The sequence below is a fragment of the Sceloporus occidentalis genome, unplaced genomic scaffold, assembly GCF_023333645.1.
Source record: "Sceloporus occidentalis isolate IW3139 unplaced genomic scaffold, rSceOcc1.0.p SCAF_2, whole genome shotgun sequence".
Classification (NCBI taxonomy): Eukaryota; Metazoa; Chordata; class Lepidosauria; order Squamata; family Phrynosomatidae; genus Sceloporus; species Sceloporus occidentalis.
Window position 1 is genome coordinate 123,211,998 of NW_028316982.1, and position 24,992 is coordinate 123,236,989.

General features: G+C 40.6%; 1 protein-coding gene across 9 annotated transcripts in view; it reads right to left on the reverse strand.

Moving 5' to 3' along the window:
• LOC149318967 (pituitary homeobox 3-like) overlaps positions 1–24,992 on the reverse strand; it is a 32,648-nt gene that overhangs the window by 2,568 nt on the left and 5,088 nt on the right. For 4 of the 9 annotated variants that reach the window (XR_016280117.1, XR_016280116.1, XM_089510831.1 and 1 more), the window contains exons 2-3: positions 4,105–4,213; positions 1,430–1,635 (exon numbers count right to left, since the gene is read on the reverse strand). Coding sequence is in view for 7 of the 9 variants with exons in the window: in XM_089510831.1 (XP_089366957.1) it covers positions 1,430–1,635; positions 4,105–4,213 (315 nt within the window). In the remaining 2 variants the exon portion in view is untranslated. Of the gene's footprint in view, positions 1–1,429; positions 1,636–4,104; positions 4,218–15,153; positions 15,234–17,246; positions 17,266–24,992 lie in introns of those variants that run through there. The other 5 variants (XM_089510827.1, XM_089510826.1, XM_089510829.1 and 2 more) reach the window with 3 other exon arrangements.

Below are 24,992 nucleotides of genomic sequence, written 5' to 3' on the forward strand. Positions count from 1 at the left end.
GGAATATGAATAATAAGTTACAATAAGCTGTTCAGGCCAAAATATTTTGGTCAAAATTGAAAAGGGCAGGTTGTAAACAGTCTGGCAAATGGTCTTTTTCAATAATCCATTACTTTCAAGCTGGGTATTCTGCATCTTCCACTCAGTCCCCACTTTTCCATTTTTCTTTCCTACAGTCACTCTGTATTCCATGGCTACTGAGCATGCTCACCCTACCAGACTGTTTGTTCTGAGAGTGGGGCCCCTTGTGCCAACCTCAGGAACCCCCAAGCATGTTGGTGCTTCTTTCTCAGTGGTCTCACTGGGGTTTATAATACTGGTAGACTACTCTTCCTGAGTTTATTGTGTAAGACGTCATTGTGAGAGTATACTTCTGTTTCTACAATGTAAGAAACCAAATTACATTTTGGAGGGAAAGGCTGGCTGAGATATCTTCCTTAGAGAAACCTGCATTGCACAAAGTTTGAATAATCCTGCAAAGATACATGCACAAAATTCCTATATAGTTGCTCACTAAGGACATTATCAAATGTAAGACATTCATACTGCACTGTGTTAGTTAAATACTGCATGTCTTTACAATAGGGCTACTGAGCTCTTTGTGTATTCAATGGTCATTCATACTCTCTTCCATCCCCCTCCTTAACCCTGGATGCCTGCCCTATGCCCTACCCAGTGTGCCTTTCATTTTTCATTGTTTCATTTTAATTTGTAATGTAATTGCAGAGATATGTTAATTCAATTTAGTTAAAGAAAAGAAAAAGAACAGAAGCTGAAAAAAGAAGAAAAAAAAACAACTTGCTTAGGAATAGCAAGAGGGTAGGGGGAGAAGAGGAGAATCACGTCCACTGATGCCACGGGACTGCCCAATATTGGGAACTATGGCAGGAGAAAATTATAGCATCTGTAGAATGGGTATGCAGCATGACCGGGAGTTTATTGACAAATCTTCCCATCAATGAAAAAGGACAATGTACCAACAGTTTGAAGGCAAAGCAGTGACAAGACAGAGACAATGGTGTGCAATAGGTATGGCCAGGATGCTATTCTCCAACTTTAATTGTGGTTTAAAAGCCTTGTGTAATAATCTCTGAAGTGTGTAGCCTAAATGTGTGGCATGGGGGGGGGGCGGGATTCTACTGTCCCCCGCAAATTGCTCTCCTCAAGTGAAAAGTGGCTTTTGTGAAAAGAACCTCTTTTATCTGTGGAGGTACTCCACGTGAGGTACACCAATGGTTTACAACACACTAAACATCCCTTCTGGTGTGTTTAGGGTACACACTTAAGTAAATTGCTGCATAGTGTTTAAAGCAACAAGCACAGATGGAAGTCTGTTCTGTTCTGCTTGGCACGTTGACTTATCCTCCAGTCCAAGTCCTCATCCTCTCACATATTTGGAGAAAGGAGATCTTGTACAATTTAACCATACCCGGACTCTGGCTTCAGTCAAATTGGTCCATACAGCAATCTCTTCTCGAGTACTCATGTCAGGGTAACGGTTCCTCTGGAAAGTGGCTTCCAGCTCCTGGAGTTGTTGGCTAGTGAAGTGAGTTCTTTGCCTGCGCTGCTTCTTTTTCAAGGAACCGTCCTCAGGATTGGAGTCATCAGTCTGGTTCTGCTGTGACTTTTCTGTGTCTGGACAAGGAAAGCAGGGGAATCTGTCTCATAATTTCACAGTGGTGTAACCTTTCCAGGAGTCAAGAGGCAATGATCTTACACAAACATTTAAAGTGAAGCTGGGGATGGGCACATATTATGCTGCTATCCACTTTTCTCTGAGAAAGATGAGAGAGGCAAAAGACTCTTATGAAGAATTGATCCCAGATACTTTCCCCCCTCTTTCCCTGGAAATATGTCTTCCCCATACAACTTCAAGTCCCCCTCCACAACCAAACATTGTTTCTTTTGCTACCTCTTCTCTCAGCCTGTTTGATGAAAGAAAGCAGCAGCAGCAGTGCAGTTCCAAACTGCCAGCCAAGTCCCAGCAAAGTTCACAAAGCTCAAATAGTTTTCCAAATATAAAAGCATTTTTTGCCCCAATTCTCCTCTGCCACCATGTGCTCTAACTCCTTATCCCCACTATGGTCCTAAAGGCTGCTAATTCTCCTAGCCTTTCTTACATGCCAATACTTTGATTGAAGGCTCTCTTTTCACCTTTTCCCTTCACTATTCCTCTAGTGCTCCCTTTCCCCTCGCTGTTCCCTTGGATATTTCCACCATCTGGGGGGGCATACCCCCACTTTGGGAACCACTGCTCTAGCTGTAGCAAGTCCCACAGATTTTGGGTGTCAGTTTCAAGATAAATATGCTTAGAATTTAATGTGTGCAACTGTGTATATTTTAATGCATATCAATTTTTATGGGCAGTCCAACCAAAACCCACTTGAACATGGCTGGGATGAAATTCTGGTCCCAAATGAATCTTGCACTCTGTTCCCACCTCCTAGTTTTCAATGAATCACTATTAGTTTTCAATTAATCACTTAATATGTACTTGCTTCTTTGTCTCCCTCTGGCCCCATTAATTTTTTAAAACTTTTGCAATAGGTTTTAGGGACAGCAATCTTTGTATGCCTATATACTAATTAATTACTAGTTTATCTGTTTGCAGACGTCCTATTTGTTTGCCACCTTTTCCATACCCAATTTTTTCTTGCATCACGTGCATTTTTCTCCTCCCCCCCCCCCCCTTTCCTCCATTAGGCCACATATTTAATTATGAACAAGTCATTTATAAATAAAGCTACGTTTATATATTTTATAAAGAAAATTAAGTGGCTTTCTCTGCTGAATCCTGTTGATGTGGTGATGGGGAACTAGTTGTTCAGCTTTTCCTTTCCCAGTTTGATTACTCTACTTGAGTTATGAAAAAAAGTCAGCCAAAATAATGCATCAGGAGATGTAGCTAAAGCAACAAAGCCCTGTTGTTGTAGATACATTTCTTGATATGATCCCAGAAACCTAGGCAGCTGCTTGATGCAAAGCACCTTGCTTTTGGGAGGAGGCTGGTGTGTCATCACACACTGCCCGACTTTCCAAAACCTCAGCAATCCGTGCTGCTGAAAAGGTAGATTTTGGAGGGCACTTTCTGTCATTACAATGGTGCAAGATTATAAATATTAAATAGGATATCACTTGTCTTTGGCCAAATAGTCAATCAAATTAGTGCTTTTTGACAATCAAACAGTTGGGTGTATTTCCTTTGAGCTCCTAGGATTTTATGAATTTTTAAACATGATTGGGAAAGTGTGGTGTGGCTCTCAGTTTTAAAAGGCGAGAAAAGGATTGTATATTACATTTCAAAGCCATTCTTGTCTTGTCTTGGATTCGTAAAGGTGGCTTTTTTTTTTAAGCCTTGGCCAATCTGCTGAAAAAGCCTTTGAGGTTTACTATGGCTGTTGGAAAACTCCTTAGGGAAGTGGGTGCAAGCAGCATGCTGAATTTAAGAATCTCATTACCCCAAAGGCATTTCAAGAGCTTGTTGATAATTTCACCGCAAAAAGTTTTTATTTCATTATGAGCACTTTTAAAATGTATCTTGCTGGCACCATCAAAGGGGAGGGGAGACACTGAAGCCTACAATGAACAATTAAATGGCAAAGTATACTTCACAGAATATGTCCCACTTCCACCATATTTGGTACATCTTTGTGCAGTCATTGTACAGATCCACTTGCAACAAGGATGTAGCAGTTGTTTGGCAGGAGAGCAGATCCTGCCTCCCAAACCAATAGGGAGTGTGTAATTAGGGTTCCTGACTCAGGAATAGCAGATATACCTGCCTAGAGTTGACTATTCTGGATGTTTACTGTGGGGATGATATGTGTAACCCAGGCTCTCACAGGGCCTGCAAGATAATTTGTTTTTTGTATTGTTTCTAACCATTTGGTAAATAAACGATGAGCTTTAAAACTGGAATGGATTTTATTTGGCTTGAGTCCAAGATTATACATGAGCAATTTGTGCAGTGTTTGGCTTGCTGGCTGTTTAAGATATGAGAAGCTAGTCAGATAAGGGGAAATAAACTATCTCTCTTTTCATCCGCAAAAACTGGAGGTTCTGGTGTGGGGACAGTTTGCTGTTTAGAGCGTTCTCTGAACTCACCACTGTGTTCTTGTCCCTTGCAGCTGTGCTCATGTTGCGGTGTCCCAGACTCCGAGAGAGAGAGAGAGGGGCTATGGGCTTCTGATTCAGTGAGCAGGTTGAACTCCATCTGCCTGGAACAGATATTGGAGAATTGCTAAGGAGATACACAGGAGTAGTGTGAGTGGTGTATACAGTACAGGTTGAGGCTCCCTTATATGAAATGATTGGGACCAGAAGTGGTTTGGATTTTGGAATATTTGCATAACAACAACAACAATAACAACAACGTTTATTTATAATGCCCTTTTCACCAAAGGTCAGTGGTGTCCCCGCACTAGGTGTCACTCGGCGTGAGTGGTGGGACTCCCGGGAGTGGGGCTTCTGGGGGCAACATGCATTCTCTTCCCCCATGCTGCCTTTTCTTTACCTCATCAGGAAAGGCATGGGGAGAGAGTGCACATGGGGAGCGCATGGACAGATAACACATGGGGGGAAGTGCAAGGGGATAGAGTGCATGTACGGGGAGTGTGGGGTGAGGGCCCAACCAGGTACCACCTTCTGCATCACTGTACACACACACACACACACACACACACACACACACACACACACCAGTGACGCCACTGCCAAAGGGCAGAACACCAGACACATATGAGATATCTTGGCAGTGGGACCAATGTCTTAACATAACATTCATTTATGTTTCATATACACCTTATACACGTAGCATGAAAGTAATTTTGTACGTAATACTTTAATTTTATGCATGAAACAAAGTTTGGATACAGTGAACTAATCAGAAATCAAAGATGTTTTGTAAGCATTTACAAAACACCTTTGCTTTCTAATTAGTTAACTGTATCCAAACTTTGTTTAATGCATAAAATTAGTAAAAAAATGTTTTTTTTTACAAAACACAATGTTTAGGGGTGGGGTGCACAAATCATATTGTAGATTTGTAACATACAGATTTCCAACTGCAAATTGCATTCAGACCTGTGCTTGGTTCCAAGAGGTGTACTTTGATAAACCATGGTACAAAATGAATTGAAATGAATTTCTGTGCCATCACTGCTTACACTGAATTTTTGGGAACTGCTACCTTCCATCAAACTAGGACAGCACAAACTAACCTTTTACTGCCACTAGAATAATGAATTATTATTACTTTAAGAGGAGATGGGCAGACGAAGGGGAGGGGAAAACGGGTGCTGAGATCTGACCAGAGCAGTGTCCAAAGTGGAGATTGTGACTGTTTGTGAATTAGCTGGCATATTTGCTTAACGTGTTTCCTTATCCCTTACTTTTAGCTTACACTTTTCTCTGAGTTAAGTCAAAATGTGGTAAGCTAAAATATTTCTGAATTTTAAATGCTTGCACTGAACGGACATTTCCCATTTTTCCTAATGTGAGAAAAACTAAGGATTTTCACATTAAAACATTCAAGACGTTATGGATTTCCCACCCCAGAGTGTGTGAAGGTAAGTATACTGTTCTGACCTGCATGCCGCTCTCACACAGAGAGATACACGAACAAGCATTCAGTACACACACAGACACGCACATTGCCTTGTTACTTTTAGATGGTGCACCTGTACATGAAATGCTGGGAAGGGAGCTCTGTTTGCTCCGATACCTTTTCATGCAGTATTTTGTGCAAGAAGGGGATTCCATCTGTGGCTCTTGCTATTGTCACAGCTTTTGCGTGATTCCTTGAATTATGCAGAAACGCACAGTGCATTAATTCTTTGGATTAAGACTTGATTAAGACGTGTGTAACTTTGCTGTCTCTGAATGTATTAAAATCCCTTTTCAAGGAAGCAGCAGATGGAATTTCTTCCCAATGTTTGTAGATGATAATTTCCCCCTCTCTGACAGCTATTTGCATATGATTGCAGCTGCCAGGCACACAGTTTCCTCTCTTCCAGAGACTAAATGACACTGCTCAAATTCAGTCTTCCCTTTCATCTGCTAAAAAAACTACATGGTGGCAGTAAGGCAATAGGTATCCTTTAGCAAAAGATTTGACTTACTTGCTAAGCTAAATTGCATCTCAGCTAAGTTCTGTACAACCATGCAGTGCAATGGAAGGCTTTATGTGAGGAGTTTTGATCATTTTCTAATAGAGATGTCACATATCACACACAAACAAGCCCTAGACATATTTTATTAACAACAAGTCTATTGATCCCAGCAATTAAGTTTGCGTGCAAGTTAGTATGCTTCAGAGTGCAACCTTCAACTTTGGTTGCAGCATGATGAACACAATCATCATCGTCATTATCATCATCATCACATGATGATGATATCCCACCTTTTGCAAGGTGACTACAGTTTAAAAGCACAATACTGTTAAAAACATACAAAAAGTGAATTTGTAGGGATTTCTTTGTACTTTTTTTGTCACGGAGATAACCTATCAGAGGAAGTGTTGCTTTTTTTAGTTTGCAGGAACATGTCATTTGATACTGTGGCTATTTCTGCAGTGAATTAAGTAGGAATTATTCTCTGGCTACTTCTAAAGTTAATTGACAACTGCAGTTCAGTGTTCTTTTTCATCAGCAAACAGAATTTTATATTCGGAAGGCTTGTTTGCTTAATGATATGAATCAACAGATATGGAGTCATGGCCGGTGTCCATTGTTTTTTGTGGGGGTTTTGGGCTATGTGGCCATGTTCTAGAAGAGTTTCTTCCTGACGTTTCGCCAGCACAAATGCCAGCCACAGATGCTGGTGAAACGTCAGGAAGAAACTCTTCAAGACCATGGCCACATAGCCCGAAAACCCCACAAAAAACAATCAACAGATAATATGTGTATTAATTGAAAAATCAGAACTACTGGACATCAAAAGAAGTAAAAAAAGTAAAATTAGCATGCTGCATTTGCATCTTTTTAAAACCGCAGAGTGAGAAAACAGGACTAAGGTTAAACTGAACGAAAATTTAAGAGAAACGGGTCTTGGTTAGTGAAACATATATTAAATCAAATGAAATGACTTTAACTGTCATTTAGCTGCATTCATTTCAGTAACTATACCTGCAAATGTGTCTCTGTACCTTAGAAAGCCTATTTTTAATAGTAAATTTTGTTATGTGACTGTGCTGCAAGGATTGACTCTTCCCCTTTTCTTCGCCATTGTAATTTGTTTCTTAAAACTACCAAGTGATTCGTGGTATATTCTTTTTAAAAATTCCCCATTCTTTCTCCTCTTGCAGAGGGAGAACTGAGAACTTGTCTTTTCCAGTTTTGGAATATATGCCCAGGTAATATTCTTTCTGTACACATAGCTTACAATTTTAGCTTATTATTTACAGTCATTTGGGTTTATTTGTTTTGTTGTTCTCATCCCAAACCTCTTGTTCTGTTTCTTTCGTGGATTATAAATTCACCCTCATGATGACTCCTCCTTGGTGGTGTTTATTATTCTTTACAGTAAAATGATACCAGTACCATTTTCAATGTAAGATCGTGTGTTAACATTACACTTGTATCCGCATTTATCAGCTTTGCTATCTTTTGGGGACCAGAAGCACTACCTTGCTTGCTTAGTGGTTCTGCTCCTCTTTGAACGCTGTGCTGTTGACATCTACTTTGTAACTTTGCAACTGACCTCTCAGGTATTACAGAGGCACTACATTGTCCCTTGTACTATTTTAAGATGTATACATGGCCACTGCAAGAAACTGCTCATAATGCTGGAGTCTTCAGTATCTTAGTATGTATACTGTAGTCTGTCTGTCTGATGATGCTTTGATGACTATGGCAGCAACATTGGATGTGGTTTGATCTCAGACATAGGCCCCCAAAAACACAAAAACAGAAAAGTAATGCAAGTTCAAGCAAAGTTCATGCATTTCTTGTATATAAGAATAGGGGGAGTATAAAACATCAGTGCAGTTTTCCTACACTTGGGATCTTAATGGAATTAAAACAGGAAGCAAGGGCGACCATTAATCATTGGAAGATAAACAGCCACTGTAAGCCTGTTCCTCAAAAGGAGCTGAGGCCTTGTCAGTGGGATAGGCTATAAACTGCCTGCATTCCCTCCTTCTCTTCTATCTGCCTTATCTGACCTGTATTCCATTTTGCTCCAGCCTGTTCAAGGTGCCAATTAAATAAAAGCAAAGCTGAATATATCCTCTGGGGGGGGGATCCCGCAGGTTTTTTGCCCACACTGTTTGAGATCAGCAGATATGAACAGAATTTCAGCCAAGAACAATAATGAGAAAGGATTTGTGCACAATTATTGCATTTTTATTTATTCACAATTAATTAATTAGCAATTAATTTTAAATTTCTCTGCCACTTAGATCCACATTACACATATTATCTGCTTTATAGTGTTTTAATTTTCTTTGTAAACTTTTGAGCAGTTATAAGGCTAAAAGTAGATATATATATATGCATATAAATCACTTAGCTTACTTGCTAATTAGCTTACTTGCTGTTCACCGCTATGATCTTTGGAATAGCGGTATATAAATAAAACAAATTAATTAAATTATTAAATTATTAATATTTGAGGAGAGTTTTTTTTTAATTGTGGAACAGTGAGATGGAAATGGTCTGTGAAGGAAATGTATTACTTTCCATGTGTTTTCACAGGGAATACCATAGAGTCATAGAGTTGGAAGAGACCCCAAGGGCCATCCAGTCCAACCCCCTGCCATGCAGGAAATCAAAATCAAAGCATCCCCGACAGATGGCCATCCAGCCTCTGTTTGAAGACCTCTAAGGAAGGAGACTCCACTACACTTCGAGGGAGTTTGTTCCACTGTCGAAAAGCCCTTACTCTCAGGAAGTTCCTCCTAATGTTGAGGTGGAATCTCTTTTCCTGTGTTTTGTATCCATTGTTCCGGATCCTGTTCTCTGTAGCAGCAGAAAACAAGCTTGCTCACTCCACAATATGACATCCCTTAAAGTATTTAAACAGGGTTATCATATCACCTGTTAATCTTCTTTTTTCCAGGCTAAACATCCCCAGCTCCCTAAGTCGTTCCTCATAAGGCATGGTTTCCAGGCCCTTCTCCATTTTAGTCGCCCTCCTTTGGTCACACTCCATTTTCTCAATGTATTTTTTGAATTGTGGTGCCCAGAACTAGACAAAATATTCCAGGTGGGGCCTGACCAAAGCAGAATACAAGTGGCACTATTACTTCCCTTGATCTAGACACTATACTTGTATTGATGCAGCTTAAAATTGCATTGGCCTTTTGAGCTGCTGCATCACACTGTGGACTCTTATTCAACTTGTGGTCTACTTGGATTCCCAGATCCCTTTCACACGTAGTTTCATTCAGCCAGGTGTCACCCATCCTATATCTGTGCATTTCATTTTTCCACCCTATGTGCAGTATCTTACATTTCTCTGTTTTGAATTTCATTTTGTTATCTTTGGCCCAGCTTTCTAGTCTATTCAGGTTGTTTTGAATTTTGAACATGTCCTCAGGGGTATTAGCTACTCCTCCTAATTTGGTGTCTTTTGCAAATTTGGTAAATATGCCCCCAATTCTTTCATCCAAGTCATTGATAAAGATGTTGAATAGCACTGGGCCCAGGACAGAGCCCTGTGGGACATAGTTGTAATCTAATGCTCAGACCATTACATCACTCTGGCTCTCAACTCATGTGTTTTTAAATAGCATTGCTTGTTGTTTGAATGCTTAAATTGTGAATAGAATACTGTGAATAGAAGGCCCCATTTATTTTGGAGGTAACTGGGATTCAGCAGAGCCTGTTGATTACTCCTTCCCTCCACAACTCCCAGTGCCATCTCACATATGCTTCTGGAAATTTCTCCATTGCTCCAGACCAGATTTTTGGAGGATTATGGCAAGAAGCAAACCTCATCTATCATTGTCCACAGATGAGATCAACCAGTTAATGGTATTGGATCCAAACTTATTCATGCTTAGAAGAGATCCAACAAAACAAATATTACTCAAAGACAGGGTGGCTGGAGAAAGTTATGGTGAGACATAAAGCACATTTGCTGACTGAACTAGCTTTAGGGTGACTGAATTTCTCTTATGCTAACATAATCCCTTGGGCTGGCTGATCAAAGATAGCGGCCATCTCTGATCAGCCAGTAGAGCAGCCAAAAAGAAGTTGGAATAGGGCTAGAGCAGGGAAAGAGCTGGGTTACACCAAATTCAAAAATTGCTTACATCAGAAACACAGTCCCTGGGATAGCACGAAGATAGACCATGGTTAGGGTTGGCTTAAGTAATTTGCAGCACATAGAAATCAATGGCGGCTCCTCTAATTCCTGTGTCCCAGTCCATCAGCCAGGGACACACTTATCCCAGAAGAACCAAAATTTGGATACAGCACAAATTCAGCCATTCTAATGTTGGTTCAGCCAGCTCTTGACCCACTTGTTGAGATAGGATTCCACTATAAACCTGGATTCTATTCACAGAGTCCTACTCCAGGCAACTCTGGATCAAACTGCATGCCCTGACCTTTCCATGATGGTCACAGGCTGTGATCACTTCCAACACTGATCCCATCAGAGTCTCAAATCATAGTCTTTAACATCTGGCAATATCAGAAATGGGTGATGACATTTTTGGGGCAACAAAGCCACCTTTACTACAAAGACTGTTGGAAAAATTAAAGTTGCAACCAGTTGCAACAGTATGAGATGTTATAAAGGTGGTCCACCATGGCTCCTTTATACTTAATAAATGTCATATAATTAACAGGTTGGATAACATAGTGTGGATCTAGAGGTTCATTGATCCAAACTAGACAACTTTCACATCTGATTAGTTAGCTGTTCCTTTTTGGGCATCCCACTGGGCAGCCTTTCTTCATATTGATATTGCAAGGTTTTGGAAAGTTTCAGTGGATCTTCCTAGTGGCATTATAAACAATATTATTGGTCATGAAGCTTGTTGGAGTAATAGCCAAGCTAAACCAAGCTTCTGAAATTATTAGGTTACTGTTCCGATTCCCCTGGGATTTGATTTATGAGGAGATTAAACAGGGCTGTTCTCTCTATCCTAGTCAGTGGGGCTGCTGGTAAATGCCCTAAGAAACAGCACAGGAATTAAAAATACTGTATAATTGAAATGGAAATCAACATGCATAATGCAAATATTGCAGTATCTACAGTACTGGATTATGGGCAGTAACAAGGCTATGACTAAACTCCACAAAATCAGTTGCCCCTCCATATCGCCAGGGATTCTGTTCTGGTCACACACACACCCTTCCAGATACTAAAAAACACAGGACTTCAAGCCCCATAATTGCCAGTGGATGCATGATGTGTATGTGATTGCCATTGACGATAATGGGGCAGGGCCATCTGTGGATGCTCCAATCCATGGGTGGCTAGTCCACTGATATGGAGGGCCAACTGTAAATCCACAGTATAGAATCTATATTGTAGTATACATTATAGTAAACTAAACAAATATTGAAGAAACTATATGAGATATGTTTATCCAGGTGAGATGGATAAATGCACTAAAAAAAGTCAACATTGCCTAAGCATCCATTTCTCTTTCAAATATTGCTTTTGGAATTTGATTGGCAGAAAATTCTGGGGGGTGGGGAAGGAAAATACAGCATATGTGCTCAAGCCGCGGCACGTGCATGGGGCGGCGTGTCTCATTCAATTGAATGGGTGTGCGTGCGCCCGTTGCGCCCTGCGCCGCCGCGCCACCGCGCACAAGCCCCATTGTTTCCAATGGGGCTCAAGCATAGGCGGAATTCGCCTTACGCGGAGGGATCCGGAACGGATCCCCCGCGTAAGGCGAGGACAGACTGTAGTTCAAGATTACTAGAAGTTGTATACTATAGGCTGCAAAATGCTGATATTACCCTTTAAAGCCCCAAATGGCTTGCTACCAGGATAGATGCAGTGGCATCCTTGGTGTGTGTGTTTGTGGGGGGGGGGGGTACGGCCCACACCGGGTGACACCCTAAGAGGGAATGACACCACTGCTTCTCAAACGTCTGCCTTTTGGCAGAAACAGGCTGTGGCATTCACCTATGTCCCATTAAATGCTGAAGAGATGGTATGAGTGGAGTGAAGCTCAGTGGGAGGAGAAAGGAGAGGTCCCATTTTTTTTAAATTGAAAGTTCATATTTCAAAAAATTCATTTTTATATATTTTTAAAAAAATATTCATCCAACTCTGTAATTTCAAATCCAAATAACTGGCATACAGTTTTGCCCACTATCAATAAAAGACATATTGAGCTATAGTTACCAGGATCCTGTCTGTCTCCCTTTTTAAAGATTGGAATTATGATGGAATCCTTCCAATCAGCGGGAATCTCGCCAGAGTTATTTACAAATATGTAATTTGTTTAAAATTTTCTTTAAAAACATCACATTGTACCAAATTTTCACGTGAAGCACAGGAAACTATGTACAGTGGTACCCCGGGATACGAATGCGCCGCCTTACGAAATTTCCGGGTTACGAAAGAAATTCACTTAATTAATTGTTTCCGGGTTACGAAGGTTATTCCGGGTTGCGAAAGAAATTTTGGTGCTTTTCGGCGCGATTTCACACGGAATCGCGGCTTTCGCTATTAAAGCCTATGGGCTTTTTCGGCTAGCGAAAGTTTCCGGGTTACGAAAGCGGCGGCGGAACGAATTACTTTCGTAACCCGGGGTACCACTGTATATGTAAATACATTTAGGCTGTGCATATGATATTGTAATTTAAAAATATAATTTTAACGGTGCTAGTTGTTTATGTCACAACTCTTACCATTAAGTGCAGTAAATCATGATTTATGAGTAATATTACAGTATTACCAAAAACATTACATGCTATAGGGTGTGGTATAGGAGGAGGTCAATGCACTGGGTGACACCAACCCTAGTGACACCACTGGACAAATTATGCATCCTCTCTTCCTGAATATACTTTCCCATACCCTGTCATCTTCCGAGGCATCTTCTGAGCTGAACGAGGTAAAGGGAGCCTGCTCAATGGTAGAACCCCAGTTTTCAGAATGACTTCCCCATACAGCTTCATCTGCAGCTATGATCTTTCTGGTGCCAAGTGAGGACCTTTTCTTTTAGTTTTTTAAAAAACTGTCTGCTTTTTAGTGACTATGTGCTTCTATTGTTCTCTGCAGTTGTTCTTGTCCTTTCAATTCGATATAGATCAAATATTATTATTCTCTTCTATAATTCTTGCATTTATGATTTTAACTTGCAATTGGTCAGTTACCCATGGTACTTTAGCTAGTGGGTAATATAGTAATATAGGCAATAAATAATGTGAAAAGCAGAGTGAGTTGGGCATTCTAAGCTTAAAATGATGTTTTAAAACTTTCCAGCTGAGATGGTCCTAGTGTAAAACCCTTTAAAAACTCACAACACCATGGATTGCCATGGAGTTTAGTCAACTAGTAGCCCCTTTCTGGTGAATTAGGTGAATTCTGACTAATCGCAGACCCATAGAGCTTCTGTTTTGGATTAATCCCTTTCTGAGAAGTCCTTTATACAAAAGAAAATTAAGAATTTATCACTGACTGCATCCTGGATTTTCTATTATTAGATCATACTTTGTAAGGGACTCCTATTTCTTGGGTCCAGATATAAGAACAACTGCAAAATACAGATTTGCTACAAATGAAAGGCCTTCCCTCGACCTTAACTGTTACCATCCTGGCCTCGGAGGGGGAGAAGCAGAGGCTGGCACAGCCCCATCATGGCAAGCCCAGGCCCTCCCTCCACTCCAACTGCCATTGTCTTGGCCTCTGAGAGAGAGAAGAATGGGCAGTGACTGCTGAACTTGAGCCCCTTCCCCACTGCCATTCCTTTCTCTTTTTGTGTCATATCGGAGATTATTGCAACCCCAAAATTGGCCGGCCTGAGCCCAGGTAGAGCATGAGCTGAAATTTTTGAAAGATTTGCTACGGGTTCAGTTTGGAGGCATTATGTCCCAATCTTAGCCATCCCGAACCCGGGTTAACCGTTCATTGTGAAGAACAGGAGAAAGACAGATCAGGTTCAGGATGGCAAAGATCAGGACATGATGCTTCCGAACTGATAATGCCTCTGAGCATACACCGTTTGCTATACCCTAAACAATTTTAGCCCCCTTCCCACACCTCCCAACACACACATTTAATAATAAAGAAGCAAAGCTTATAAAGCAATGGACTATCTCCCAAAGAGATTAAAGCCTCAGTAAAAGACACCAGATCTTGTCTTAGAAGTTAAGCAGGGTCAGCCCTGGTTAGTACTTGAGTGGGAGACCACCAATGCATAACAGGTGGTGTAGGCTATATTTCAGGGGAAGGAACTGGCAAAACCACCTCTGAATATTCCTTGCTTAAGAAAACCTATGAAATCCTTGTGCTCATTATAAATCGTCAGGTGATGCAAAGGCATGCACACACATGCTTGCACTCCCTCCCAATCGCCACTGCATTGACCAAAGCAAACAAAATGTGCCTCAAAATAGATTCAGCTCTGTTAACCTCCATATAGATAATCAACTCCTTGTTTCCCCTTCTGTTGTGATTTTTATCAAACTGAGTTTGTTTTTCTATTTATAAAACAGAAATGTAGGAACGTGACAAATATGGTGAGCCACATGCAGTTTAAAATCTTCATGCCCCAGGGTATGTGACCATTTGCTATAACAAATATTACTTTTTTCATTTTGTGTAGTGAGGCTTGGGCCATATCCTCAATCAGGACTCTCCTTTTAGGTCCAAAACATACCACAGAAATAATCCAGTTTGAGATCACTTTAAATGCCCCAGCTCAATGCTAGAGAATTTTGGGAACTGTAGATCTGTGAGACATCTAGCCTTCTCTGTCAGACAGCTCTGGTGCCATAACAAACTACAATTCCCAGGATCTCCCCTCTATTCATAACCAACTATAGGGGGCGGTGCTAATCTCCATCACTAAGCCGAAGAGCCATTGTCCAGACACAACTCCGGTGGTCATGTGGCCAGCATGTCTGCACAGAATGCTGTTACCTTTCCACTGAAGTGGTATCTATTTATCTAGTTGCACTTTCACATGCTTTCGAACTGCTAGGTTGGCAGAAGCTGGGACTAGTGATGGGAGCTCACCCTATCATGCGGCGAACTGACAACCTTCCGACTTTTCGATCATCAGAACTGGCATCTTAACCACTAAGCCACCACAGCTCCTAAATAAATATATGTATTAAGTAAATATATATTTAAATAAATATTGAAATGACATTAATAATAAGTATTATTATTACTAATATTATTCAAGGACATAGCTGTGTTAGTCTAGAAAATCAGTATGCAAAGGAATTTTGCAACACCTTTGAGACCGACTGAAAGATAGAAGTTGGTAACATTAACTTTTGTAGACTTAAGCAAACTCAAGCTTTTGTACACTTGAATTAGCTCAAGTCTACAAAAGCTCATGCTACCAACTTCTTTTAGTCTCAAAGGTGCTGCAGAATCCCTCTGCAAACTAATGTTATTGTTCATATCCCACTTTTCTGCTGTAAATAACCAGACAGCATATAACAAAATCATAAAACGGAATTATACAATGATAAAGAAAATGCAAGTATAACAATTTCTAAAACTTGTCTTGTTACTTCATTTCCATACACAATGCCTAGTGTTCCCAATGTTCACTAATGAACATCATTAAAACTGGACTTGCTACTTCATTTCCATACACAAAGGATTTTGAATTTGAATTGACATATATATGTCTGTGCTTGGTTTCCACTCCACAATGCATCTGAATAAGTTGACTGTAGTCTCTGAAAGCTCATGCTGCCAACTTCTTTCTTAGAGTCTCTAAGGTGCTGCAAAATTTCTCTACATACTGATTCTACAGACTAACACGGCTATATCTTTGAATTTTATCACTGTAAGCAAGCCAGTTTAACACATGACCCTCTGAGTCCAGTTCTTTCCTTTCTTTCTTGATTTCAATTCACATCGATTGTTCTCTACAACCATCAGATCATGATATGTCAACCATTTCTCTTTCGTATAAATTATCCCTTTCAAAAAGCTTCTATGGGAGACCACTAAAGATGTAACCTCGAGTGGAACCCTAGTTTTATATTTATCCTAAATCCTCAATAAAGATTGTAATAACAGACAAATAATAACTAAACAAACACAACTAAACTATTAAACAAAAATAAACATACACTACTGACTTCTCCCCAGTTGATGGATATATAGAAACATAGAATTATTGTGTTGGAAGAGACCCCAAGGTCTATTCAGTCCAACCCTCTGTCATGGAGGAACTCACAATCAAAGCACCCCTGAAAGATGGCCATCCATCCTCTGTTCAAAGACCTCCAAAGAGACTACCACACTCCAAGAGAGTGTGTTCCACTGTCGAACACCACTTAAGGTGGTGTGGGGTGTGTGGAACGCACCGGGTGACACTCTAAGGGAGTGGTGTCATCTCTGCTCCTCAAGTATCTATCTTTTGGCAGAAATAGGCTTTGGCATTCATCTGCTTCCTTTTAAAATGTTTTAAGAGACTGTGGGAGTGGAGTGAAGCTCAGTGGGAGAAGAAAGGAGAGGTTCCTGAATTTTTTAAAATTTAAAATTAATTTTAAAAAAACTAATTGAATTTTTTAAAAATATTCTTTAAAATTATTATTTTTTTAAAAATCACATTTTAACCAAATCTTCACTGTGTAGTGAAGATTTGTGCAAATGATATTGTAATTTGAAAGCATACTTTTAATTTTGCTAGTTGTTTATGTCACAACTATTAGCATTACATTCAGGGGTATATGGGAATTACGATTTACAAGTTTCATTAGTGCAAAAAGGCGTTACTAGGGATTCTGTATGATGTGAAATAGGAGGAGGTCAATGGGGGAGTGGATGACACCATGAGTTACCGCACCGGATGGCACCAACCTTAGTGACACCGTTGTGAACAGCTCTCATAACTACTATTATTCTACTTTCTTATATATAATATATTTATTGTTTGTCTGTTATTATTGTTTGTATTTTAGATATATTTACAAACAAAATGTGTTTGTAATTATGTTTCTGTTTAATAAAAAAAAATTAAAAAAAAAAAAGGGAGACAAGGTGGAACCTTGTGGTTCCGCACAAGAATTCTGTAGAACATCACAACACAACTTTCTGGGAGCATCCTTCTCAATTTGAATGGAACCACTGACAGGCAGTACCATGTATTCCACCAGAACAGCCCAGGAAGATACCACAGCTGATGGTACTGAAAACTGCCGAGAGATCCAGGAGAATCAGGAGGACAGGACTCCCCACCCAGCTCCTGGCACAGATCTTCTACTAGGATGACCAAGGCACTTTCTGTCTCCAAACCATCCTAAAATCAGACAAGAATGTATCCAAATAATCAATTAAAGTCAGAAAAAATACATCTAGCACAAGCTACTTCAGTATAAGTATCTGAGTTTGCAGAAAGGGTGGTTTAAGCAAGATGAGTATGGCTTCACACATCTACGAAAGCTCATGCTGCCAACTTTCATTCTGATTCTGTTTTGCACTAGACTGAAGTTGCATTAGCCACTGCAGCTCAAGATGTAATCATCAGATTGTCTCAGAGTATTAGAGATCTAATATATATTGCAAAATACACAATTAATTGGATAGTTTGGTTGAAACAGGTGGAAATGCTCCTGGAAATGGGAGGGGGAGGAAGTTTGTCATGGTGAGATTGCTTTATTAGCTCTCAGATTCTCTACAGAGGCCCAGATATTTATCTGCTTAATATCCAGAATGCTCTTAGGGATTCATCTGTTGATCTTGACACTTTGGTGAGCTCTGAAATAAGCAACTGTTCTTGATATTTTATTTAGTTAACAATGCTTACATGTTAATTACCTTTCACTTTCAAAAACAGAAATTCTAAGCAGGTTACATTACACATATCTTATATGATTATAAATTGAGCAATATAATCAAAACTACCTGCTACATCCTATATATCCTCTGCCACCATTTTGGAGGCAAATTGCTCCTCATTAAGCAAAGGGGAATGTTCACAATTGGCAAAGGGGTCAGGCAAGGCTACACCCTTTCATCCTATCTGTCCAACTTATATGCAGAAAATATTATATAAAGAGCAGGCTGGGACACAGAAGAAGGAAGAGTGAAAACAGGAGGAAGGAATACCAACAATCTAACATACGCAGATGATCCCATACAACTAGCAGAAAACATCACAGACCCAGAACAACTATGGTACCAAGGATGATCAAGGAAGAAAGTGCTGAACATAAAGAAAGTGCTGAACATAAAGAAAACAAAAATAATGGCCTGAGAGGATCTACACAAATTCAACCCAGACAATGAGGAAATCAAAATAGTTAAAGATTTCCCATACCTTGGATCAAACACTGATTAGAATAGGAACTGCAGTCAAGACAACAGAAGAAGACTAGGAATGGGGAGGGCAGCTATGAAAGAACTAGAAAAGATCCTAAAGAGTAACAACTGAGCATGAATGCTAGAATCATATAAGCCATTGTATTCCCCATCACCATGTACAGATGTGAGAGCTGGACATTTAAGAATGGGTAAGAAGAAAATAAACTCATTTGAGACGTGGTGCTGGAGAAGAGTGCTGAAGATACTGTGGACAGCCAAAAAGGCAAACAAATGGGTACTTGAACAGATCAACCTTAAATTTCCCTGGAAGTCAAGATGATTAAACTAAGACTGTCATACTTTGGCCACATCATGAGAAGGCATTGATTCATTGGCAAAGACAATAATCCTAGGAAAGGTGGGGGGGGGGGGGGAGTAGAAAGAAAGGAAGACTGGATGCTAGATGGATGGACTCTATTAAAAAGGTCATGGATATGAATTTACAGGACCTAAGGAGAGCAGTGGAAGACAAGGAGTCTTGGAGATGTCTCATCCACAGGGTCACCATGGGTCGAGATCGACTCAAAGGCAGTTAACAGCAACAACAACAACAACAAAGCAAAGGAGATCTGAAAGCAGCTGAGTGAAGAACTCATTTTGCTACTGTGAAAGACCCATCTGTGACATGGCCTTATTTCAAAAGTCATCTCATAGCAAGCAATTCAGACCTCTGGCAAGTGCAACCATCCTTGTCCCAGGAGCCTGCTAGACAGGGAGAAAGAAGGGTGGAAAGATGCAGAAAGAGAGGGGGAAAGATGCAACTGACTCAAAGAGCAAGAGGAAAAGAAACAGTAGTTACAGAAGGTGGATTGGGGGGGGGCAGGGGAAGTATCCCTGGCCTCTTTTGACTGGCTCCATCCAGAGTCCCATTGATGTAGGATGTTTACAGGTTACATAGAACTGTGCAGCCACCATAGCAACCAGTCTTAGTTCTTTGCACAATCCTGAACAGCCACTATCCCCCTTGAGCACCTGCCAAAAGTGTCAAAGGAAGATCCTCGGGAGGGGGGGGCATTCAAATGTTGAGGTTTTTTTTAGCAAAATGATGCGAATTAACCTCACTAACATATTCCAGATTTGTTATTCACACTATGGAACTGCATCTCTGCACATCTCTACAAGTTCGGTTGCTCACACGTATCAGCACTTGAATAAACATGGAGTCGACTATACAAATGTATTTGAAATCATTCAAAGCATGCAGAGTTTAATCCTGTGTCTATTCATGTCGGTTATTCACACTGCCGACTGTTCATGTTCATCATTTATGTGAATGTGTATAGCTTAGATCAGTACTACTCAAAGTAGTAGGTTCTGGATCAGTGTCAATCTGTGAGCCATCAGCTGGCAATCTCCGTTGAATTTCCAGGAAAGAAAAAACAGTTGTCGTCAGTGGTCACAAATATGCTGCTAGTCCCTGGTTTCATCAAATAGTTTTGGCCTAGATCATTGGCCTAGAAAGAATTAGCAAGAGAATTTTTTTTTCCAGAGTAACTGTATAGTCTTCACTGTTGGGGAAGAGGTTACAGTCTTTTATGACGGGAACCAAGGGAGAGTTTCAGCCCATTTAAAAAAGTCTAATAGCCATGGAGCTGCGTGAGAGAGGGGACTGAGAATAGATATGCATGTTATGTGTTCATGTTTATGAATGAAACAGGACTTGGAGTGTTAACAAGGCTTTCTGGGAGTTGTAATCCAAAAAATAAACGTTCTCCCCAACTGTGGAATGAATAAGTACTTCTTTATACTTGCCTGCCTCCTACTGTTAGTTCAAACTAGAGTAAACCCATGAGATTCCCCTACATTTGTTGTTGTTGTTGTGTGCCTTCAAGTCATGTTTGACTTATGGTAGCCCCAAAGGGAATCTATTGTGCAGTATTCTTGGTTAGATTTGGTCAGAGGGGTTTTGCCTTTGCCTTCCTCTGGGGCTGAGAGAGTGTGACTTGCCCAAGGTCAACTAGTGGGTTTCCATGGCTGAGCTGGGATTTGAAATCTGGTCTCTCAGAGTCCTCAAACCAGTGCCCAATAGTGGCTCTCCATACTGATTCCCCATTCAACAACTGATTCAGTGGGGCTACTCTAGTTGTAACTAATAGGATTGGGTCATTGTGTGTACATGTATGCAAGTATGTGTGTTGGGTGGCCAAGGGAGCCCTGGAATAAGGTCATAGCTGGCCAGCTAGACCACCTGTTTCCTAGCATAGGGATTCAGTCTTTTCCACCTTGGGTGGCAGGGCACTGGCAAACTCCAGGTAGTTAGTGCATAACTCCCACACAGATAGATGTGTTTTGGAAATGGATGGGCTGGGAATGCAGCTGTACCTTTTTTATTATAAATGTGTCTGAAATTATTTTGATTTTGTGCTTTTAACAGAATTGTTCATATGATTTTTAAAAAACCTTGGTGCAATAAGGTTTTGTTGCATTTTTTGTAAGCCACCTTGAGCCAAGAGAAAGGTGTGATATAAATTAATAAACAACTAGCTCAGTCCTATTGGAAGCATTGCCCTCTGGTGAAGTGACACGTCCTTCGTGTGACCACTTTCTGTACTCCATGGAGAAAACCTGGACAAGTGAATATATTGACATATTTATTCCCCTGTTTTGTGATTTAGGGGGGAGGGGAAAGGATAAGAAGTTGGTTGAGAAAGAGAAGGTGCAAAAGAGGAAAGCTGGCCACACACATGGATGAATTTGCTAACCTTTTTTGTTGTTGTTGCGAGGGTAGTAGTCGGAGCATAGCCTTGGTAGGCCTTGATATTGTTGCAATATATTGAAATAATTTACAGGGTATATGTGGATTTTTGTGGCCTATAAAACTTATTTACAATTAAGCTTTCCAAAAAGATCCACCAGCAATTCTGAAGTGGGGCTCAAATGGAACCACAACTTTGATTGTTAATACGGATCTAAATTCTAATGGTTACTCCCAACTAGAATAAACCTATGAGAGCCAGTGTGGTATAGTGATTTGAATGCTGGACCAAAACACTGGGAGACCGGGGTCTGAATCCCCACTTTGCCATGGAAATCCACTGAGAGTCACGCACTCTCAGCTGCTAAGGACGGCAAACTCCCTCTGAACAAATTTTGCCTAGAAAACCCCATAGGGACACTATAAGCCAGAAATTACTTGAAGGCATGCAACAAATAGAAGAGTACAATGGCCAACACTGCTACCCCTGGATGTGTGAACAAGTAGAAGAGTAAATCCATTAGATATATCAGTGATAAATCGGAGGTGTGGGTGAGAGGCTTCCTTGTCACTGCTTTATTGGCTGCCCAGTTGCTGCTCGACCAGTTACTCAGTCTCTGCTCCCTTTGCAACTGGTCACTCTGGAAGTAGAAACTGAGCAGCCAGCCAGCCAGCCAGCCAGAACTTCTTTTGCTGTAAGGCCAGTGAGGTTGAGAGGGAAGAGCAGGCTTGGTCTGCTGTCGCATGCTGTATTCACACATGAGAGGCTGATGCAGAAGAAGACGCAGTGGTGAGCTGGGCACAGCTGAGGTAGACACCGCTGACTGACTGTCTACTCCACAAACAGTAGACCTAATATCAACAAATAGGTACGGGAGGGGGGAGGAAAGGGGCCTGAAAAAGTGTGGGGACCACTCAGATAAATTATTGACTTGAGGGAAAACACACAGTAATATCTCATGCATTCAATGGATCTGGTGTAGCTTGGATCAACAATAGGATCAGGGATCCCAGCCTTCCCATGCAGGGAGGCCCATTGCATCATGGCCATACTGTTCAGCGCATCAGGTTATCTATGCTGAGGCAGAACTGATGGTTCAACAACGCATATGGGAATTTAGTTTCCAGAGTTTCTGTGGGCATCACACATTCAAATACAAGCACTATTGGTCTATTTGCAGAGGGCAGCACTCTTTCAGGAACTGGCCCAAGGAAAGTCAGTGTTATTGCTATTATATTCAGTGATATTATTATTATTATTATTTATTAAACTTTATTTCTAAAGCGCTGTAATTATACATAGCGCTGTACAAAGTCGGTAAAGTTAAAGAGTAAATAAAAGCCTGCCCAGAATTATGATATACAGAATTATGATTTGTGAGTAACATTACATAGTATATAAAACATTACACTGCATCCTCCTCATCTGCTGAAGTTTAATTCTGCCCTCCCCTGCCGTGGATGGGAAAAAATGTGAATGCTCAAACCCCATTATATCCAAGGGCAATGATATGCATGTGGTCGTGTGCACACACCACCATTGACAGTAATAGGGTGGGACAATCTGTGTATGCTAGAGTCTATGGAGGGCTTGCCTGTGGATATAATGGGCCCACTATACTAAGGATTTTGTATGATCTGGTATGGGTGGAGGTACATGGAGGTGACATCAATGCTCATGACACCACTGTCCCTTGGTGAGAAGAGGAATCTTGCCATTCTGATTCATGCTATTACCTCTGCCTTGTTATACAGAATACACTGTACTTGAGACTGCCTTTGAAGACAATGCAGACGCTTCAATCACTGAAAAATTCTACCTATTACTAGGTGCAAACTAATTCAATCTATTCTGTAGTAACTATTGTTAGCTATCAACTTTACAGCTCAGTTTAATGGTTAGCTATCAGCTTTACAGCTCAGTTTAAAATATTAATTCCTCTCCTTTAAAAGCCCTTTATAGCCTAGGACCCATATATGGCAGAGAGTGATTCCAGATAGAGTTAAACTCATTCACCAAATTTTACAAAGGCTTCTGGTTTTTCCATTGGTTCTTTCAACTACTTTTTACTGAGAGAAATCCAGTCAGGAGGGGAAAAAGACAGAACAGCTGCAAAGTGTCTTTTACTTGGCGTAGTAAAATGGTGTCTCTTATATAAAATGGCAAAATCAAGGTTGGCTTTTTGGAATTTATATTTTAAAAAAATCTGTTCGGATTGTGGATGCTTGAATCTGTGGATAAAAAACCCAGTGGATATGGAGGGCTGACTGCACATCCATCTTGTGAGGTGAGGACATCTGTGGGCAGAACTAGTTTTAACCACAATTGCACCAAAGAGATGCACAAATCCCTCCTATTTGTTTATATTTTGAGGGGATTTATTAACAATACTTATATGCAATCCAGTAATTATCTGAGTGACATGCAATAAAAGTTAAAGCATATAAATAAAAAATGCAAGACCGTGCACACCTTCTCTAGTTTTACAGCTTTTCACACATTGTGCAAAACCTATCTCTTCTGGAAGACCTGCTCTTGCTTTGCAAGCATTACAGCCTTGTGCTATGGTTACTGGGGATATTACTGTATTAATCGATTATTGTCCTTCAACGTTGACTAGTTTTATTTTGAAAGAAGCCGTCTTAGGGTTTGTAAAGATAGGTCATACATATTTTTAAACAATAACCAAAGGCAAAGCCTCCCTCAAATTAGCCTGCTTTGCTTCATCCATGACCAGGTCATCGGAGGTGAATGTCTAGGGCACTATATAATAGAAAAAACAGGTGTCCCTCTCTTCCCAAACACAGTAGGGCTAACTGAACTGATGTTGAAGTGTGTGAAGTAGTATGCCTTACCCTCTAAAGTGAACCTCTCCCCAGAAAACCATCAAGTCGAGAATGTAAAATTACACAGAACCACATATTCTAATGAGATGTCCAGTCTGTCCAAGGTCCAAATCCTCTGATTCTCACTGCTTTTGGGGGAAAAGGTGACTCTAAACTCTCTAAATTCAAAAAAGTGTTGCTTATGTCACCAATGCTCAGGTTTAACTTAACCACTATGTGTACATTCCACTTTTCCCTTCAAGGTCCAAAGGAAGCCATACTACTACTACTACTACTAATTATAATCATTATTATTATTTACCTGCCTCTTCCCATACATTGAGGCAGAGAACAACAACAACAATTAACAGACACACCACATCAGTTTAAACACATCATAGAATCGTAGAGTTGGAAGAGACCGCAAGGGCCATCCAGTCCAACCCCATTCTGCCATGCAGGAACTCTCAATCAAAGCCCCCCAACAGATGTCCATCCAGCTTCTCTTTACAGACCTCCAAAGAAGGAGAGACTACACTACACTACAACGGAGTGTGTTCCACTGTTGAACAGCCCTTACTGTCAGGAAATCCCTCCTAATGTTGAGGTGGAATCTCTTTTCCTGCAGTTTGCATCCATTGCTCCGTGTCCTGTTCTCTGGAGCAGCAGAAAACAAGTTTGCTCCCTCCTCAATATGACATCCGTTCAAGTATTTAAACAGGGCTATCATATCACCCCTTAACCTTCTCTTCTCCAGGCTAAACATCCCTACGTTGTTCCTCATAGGGCATGGTTTCCAGGCCCTTCACCATTTTAGTCGCCCTCCTTTGGACACGCTTCCGTTTCTCAACATCCTTTTTGAATTGTGGTGCTCAGTTGAAATACCCATCCGTTTTAAAGGACATGCATGCAATTTAAAAGGACAAGCTATACAAATATTAAAAACAATCCACATCTAAAGTTCTTCATTTAAAATTCACAGTTTAAAAACCATCTGGGTAAG